Here is a 5113-nt window from a genome sequence, read left to right as displayed (position 1 = left end):
ATAACATATGATCGATAACATGAATCTAATCTAATTTACATTAAAATTTCAACCATAACATACAATGATATTTTTAAAAGAATACTTAAATCAAGAAAATACAAAAAAGAATTAGTATATAACAAACTTACAAATTTAAAACTTCAACATAATAACATGGCTCAAAAAATTGTTCAAAGCCCTCAACCCAACACAAAAAACTTTAAACTTGTTTTCTTTGTGAAATTTGTATATGATTTGTATTTGTGTGTCTACTCAGAAAGATTGATCTTTTTATAGTAGAGTATCCATTAATTGTTTATTAAATATATTATATAAGTTATAAAACTTTTGAATTGTTAATCATTATTAAGAGATTTTTGAGTGGTATTCATTAAAATAGGAGGTTTCAAATACATGAGGTGTTTGCAAATTTTTATGGGGGTTTCAAATGCATGAGTTTCAAAGAAAAATACTAATTTTATAAGTATTTATTTATTATTTAGTAGGGAAGACAGGGAGATTTAATTTTTTTTTTCTTTGGGTACAGAGGCTCTCGGTAGCTATTACTCTTCCCGCTTGTTTTGCGTTCCATCTCCCCTCAATGGCGTTTGATGCTGCCGACAGCTCACCCCCTTCTCGTTCTCACTTCAAAAAATCAGTAAGTTTTAAGTTTCTTCTCTCCTTAAATTTCAGCCATTCTTCCTTCACCGATGCATTTCCCTGATTTGTAAATCAGGTTTCTTTGCGAGACTGGTGGTTAACTAAGCCCCAATCAGACGATGACAGAAATACAATAGGGGTTTCAGGACTCACTTCCACTTCGCAACTGTATCTCTCTCTCTCTCTCTCTCTCTCTCTCTAGGGTTTCACTTTGTTATTTGGTAACAAATTTGTAGGTAACAAGTATGATCGATCTTTGATGAAATTACAGGAATCGGGCTGAACGCTGCTTCTCTTCTGCACCAATCGTCAAGGCGTACGATTTCTTTGAATTAGAGACTGTTGATGGTGTATGCGTCTCTCTGCAAGGTTACATCAACAAAGAGAAAACCCTTGGAAGTGGATTTTCCTCAGAGGTATCTTAAAGAAACAATCTTTACTACCTAATAACGTTCTAGAGAGGGAAATACTCTCATTTCACTGAAATAACATAATTCACAAAGAACTATGGATGTTTGGTAGCTTTTGGTGTTAAATTTCTTGTTATAGGTTTAGTTGCCATGGAAAATGAGCTGTATGTATGTGCACTATGGATGTTCAATTTTTATATATTGTTTCTTTGCATTTACAGGTGTTTGATCATTTTGTTGTTGGTTTTCCCTCATATTGGGAAGAATTTTCTACAAGTTGTCGCCAAAGAAGATCTTCTGATGAATGTGTTTCAACAGGTACTAATCGAAGTTTGTTTTTTGTTTGGATTTTCTGCACTGTTTGAGCCAAAAATGAAGAATTAGCAATTAGAATGTTTATTTTTGTACAAAAATATGAAATTCTATAACCTTCAACACATACACATTCTCACTTTCTTCATATAATCAGAACACGAAGATGAAAAACACTCCATTGAACAACATGACAAGTTTCATGATATGAATACAAGAGTTGAAGATTGTAAAGATAAAGTTTTGAGCAGTAAATCTACCAGTGTCTCTCCACATGTATGTTTTCTTCATTATATATATGCATCTATAGATTCAATCTGCTCGACTCTTAAATATCAATACATTATATCATGGAAAGTTAGATGAATCTAGAGATTGTTATTTTCAAAATAAAGAAATTAGTTTGAGAATTGAATAATGTGATTATTGAGTTGTGGTTTTAAATTAATGGGACATTGCTGTAAAATAGGGACCCACAGAAACAGAGTGTTACAGTGGCAAAAGATCTAGATCAGGGAGAGTTCTTTTGCCTTCCTTGGAATTCTGGCGCAACCAAACAGTGGTTTATGATGCAGGATTGGTAATACTTCTAGGTTTACTAACAACTCTCTGATTTCTAATTATGTGTATATATATATATATATATATATATATATATATATATATATATATAATAGGTATTTTTATGATACACACATCTAGGAAAAGGAAAGGCAATCTAACAATTATGTAAGCAACACAAAGTATGTCCACTTTGTGGAATCATAATATCCTTTAGACTGTAAGCCCAAGTGAATTGTTTGCTTGTATTCTATAGTGACTCACTGAGGCCCATTTTTGTTGAGTAAATATTGGGCTTTACTTTTTTGCTAACTTGTGTATTAAACTTGGAATCGTTTAGTGAATATATACTATAGTTGGCTACTGGCTTTATATTTAGCTTACTAATTTTATACAAGTACTAGAAATTAGATGCTTAATGCTCTTTTCTTCATCAACTTGTTACTCACACCTTTTTTTTTTTTTTTAAAGGATCGACAAGTTACCGGAGTTTCTGTGGCAGGGGATCATGGCATTGGCAGGGGGTGTGTTAGTGGCAGGAGCCATGGTGGATGCTAAACCCCAATAAAGTTTACTTGTTCTAGAAGGGGTAATTTTGGAAAGGCAGTAAAACCAAATTAGATTCCTAGGAGCATGAAGGGTAGTTTAGTAATTTGGTGTTTGTTACGTGAGTAGTAGTTAGTGGGTAGTGGGAAGGGAGAATAGTCATGCATTTTTTATATTAGATATTTTGTATTGGATAGACTAGCCACTCGAATCGCTAGAACCATTAGGGTTTATCCCACCATTTGAAAACAATACTGGTTTTCATCGATTGCTCTTTTTGATTCTTATGAGGTGGTGGTTGAAACCGGAGGTGACAGGTGGGGGTGGCGACCGGAGGTGGTGGTGTTGCTTGGTCTTAGTCGCTAAAAAAAGGATTTTATCAATGGAGTTGCAGAAGGAGACACAAATAGCGTAAACCGGAAAAGAAGGGAAAAAACGATCTAAAGAAGTTAGGGTTTAGCGACGAGTAGCGACGACACTTTAGTCATTTTGATAAAAATAGTAAACCGCAACATCTGAACGATTCATGTCAACCTGTCCCAAGGCCCATGTGGGAGTTTAATCGCAGAACACTAGTAATATGTTGGGTGTACCAGAACCGTGGACCTCATGTGCGCCATTCCACTCCTTATTTTGGTGAGCATTAGCGGCAATATCATGACGCTACTATTGGTGTAACAATAACTAACCTTTGCAATGGAGGGCAAGGATCGACTTTAGCGAAAGCACACGAGTGGGGAGTTTTGGGCAATAAGGCGACGCTTTTAGCGGCGACTTAGGCTTTAGCGGAGACTCCAATCGTGTTCTGCTAACGTCGCCGCTAAAACCTAAAAGCATCGTCCTATTTCCCGTATTTTTTGTAGCGATGAATTGCATTTTAACGGATTCACCAATAAAGAAGCTACAATCCAAAGTGTTCATAGCGATGAATCGCATTTTAACGGATTCTCCAATAAAGAAGCTACAATCCAAAGTGTTCATAGCGATGAATCGCATTTTAACGGATTCACCAATAAAGAAGCTACAATCCAAAGTGTTCCTTGAATATGTTTTAGGAATGGGATTACTAATAGATTTATATGATATCATGTTATTATTATGGCCATTTTTATTAGTGAATACGATTGTATCTTTGAAATCCATCATGTTGCACTTTTCCATACTTAATTATCTTAACATTGTAAACAATTACGAGAGTCAATGACAAATTGTATTATTTGTTATGTCAATATGTTCTTATATTACTATAATTCAATACCACATTCATATATATAACTATGGTGGACTTATGCGATCTTTGACTTTATGAAAGTATTGGACATATACGACTGGGCCTGGCCTGGCCACTGTATACATTTTCGTTTAGTCAAGATGGATGAAATACAACTTATACTTGACCTACTTAAGAAGTCTTAATGTAAATAGTCTACGGCCAAGTGAAAGAAAATAATTTTTTTAGTAAATATAACCATTTAGTCCGGACCAAGAAAAATATTTTTTTTGAACGATTCCGGAACGGCATTCCGGATCGCGGACTAAAATTTCGTATTTCGAAAAAAAAAACACCGGAATTTCAAGAACAAGTTGAAAATCCGAAAAACAATTTCAGAATTTCGAGAAAAAAATTCGTTTTTTTTCTTAAAATTAACAAAAAGTTAAAAAACTTAGTGATGAGAATTATATACGATACTAGTACGTAAAGTTAAACATTTTATTGAAAAACGATGACATCGAAAATTTCGAAATGTAGTATTCGGAATCCCAAAAAACAAAAAAAAAGAACTACTAGAAAACTGACAAAATTTTTTAGTAGGAAGCGACAGACTGCCTACCAAAAATGGTTGCCATAATTTAGTGACAGATTCCCAGAAAATACCGTAAGAAATGTGTAGGAAGGTTTGTAGGTAATTTATAGGAAAAAATTACCCACGAGGGTTTTTTCCTACAACCCGTTTTTTATAGGAATTCTGTAGGTAACGCCTTGCTCCTACAGATTTTCTACGAATACCGCCGTAGGTAATTACTCAGTTTTCTAGTAGTCAAGATTTTTCTGAAAATTTAAAAAAAAAAACAAAAAACAAAAAAACTCCAGAATATGAACATTACTCCGGAATTAGGCATTATGGAGAAAGTGATTATTTTTCAAAAACTTAAAAAGATGGTTATCTTTAATATATGTTAAAACAGAAACCTCATGACATCATATTTTATTTCTTTTATAGGTTTTCCCCCTTTGGATCAAACTGCTCACATCATCTTGACCAAGAAGTCAAAGACTGTTTCTTTTGAATAATTACGAGTCTCCTTAATGATATTCAAAGTTTCTAATTCCATTCGTAACCTAAAATTACAGAAACCTTAACCCTAATTCGACTCCATTGCAACATGACGCCAACCATGCCTTCTCTGCCAACGAACTCTATCGTTGCTTGAAACTCTATCATTTATCGATTCAAACATGTAGAACATCGGTATCTTTGTTACCCAATCTAGAAATTCTACTGAAAACCATAGCCCTTACTGGCGCTGTTACCACCATCCGCCGCTTTCATCGTTTCCGGAGAACCACATAACCAGGGTTCGTATTTTTTTTGGGGGTGGTGTTCGAAACATTCAAATAACGTATAACCGGAGAAGAAGGA

At 34.4% G+C, this 5113-nt stretch overlaps 1 protein-coding gene across 2 annotated transcripts; it reads left to right on the top strand.

The window, feature by feature from the left end:
• The first annotated feature begins 532 nt into the window (after positions 1 to 532).
• Positions 533 to 2723, top strand: LOC145119105 (kinetochore-associated protein KNL-2 homolog). 2 transcript variants are annotated; one of them, XM_079054735.1, is made up of 7 exons: positions 533 to 640; positions 719 to 810; positions 914 to 1058; positions 1274 to 1370; positions 1522 to 1640; positions 1834 to 1944; positions 2397 to 2723. In XM_079054735.1, the coding sequence occupies exons 1-7, from the start codon at positions 584 to 586 to the stop codon at positions 2481 to 2483; spliced, it is 708 nt and encodes a 235-aa protein (XP_078910861.1). In that variant the 5' UTR covers positions 533 to 583; the 3' UTR covers positions 2484 to 2723. The 2 variants fall into 2 exon arrangements, with proteins under 2 accessions (XP_078910861.1, XP_078910862.1); XM_079054736.1 differs by lacking the exon at positions 1834 to 1944.
• The last annotated feature ends 2390 nt before the right edge of the window (positions 2724 to 5113 follow it).

This window comes from Lactuca virosa, chromosome 6 (genome assembly GCF_052849685.1).
Source record: "Lactuca virosa cultivar CGN04683 chromosome 6, Lactuca_virosa_CGN04683_v6, whole genome shotgun sequence".
NCBI classification, from domain to species: Eukaryota; Viridiplantae; Streptophyta; class Magnoliopsida; order Asterales; family Asteraceae; genus Lactuca; species Lactuca virosa.
Note: the sequence above shows the minus strand (reverse complement) of the source record. Positions and strands in the feature narration are given on the sequence as shown.

Coding starts and splice junctions, on each gene's coding strand:
- LOC145119105 (XM_079054735.1), top strand. CDS start 584: ATGGCGTTTGATGCTGCCGACAGCTCACCCCCTTCTCGTTCTCACTTC. Junction 1,371..1,521: donor TGATGAATGTGTTTCAACAG/GTACTAATCGAA, acceptor TCATATAATCAG/AACACGAAGATGAAAAACAC. Junction 1,945..2,396: donor TGGTTTATGATGCAGGATTG/GTAATACTTCTA, acceptor TTTTTTTTAAAG/GATCGACAAGTTACCGGAGT.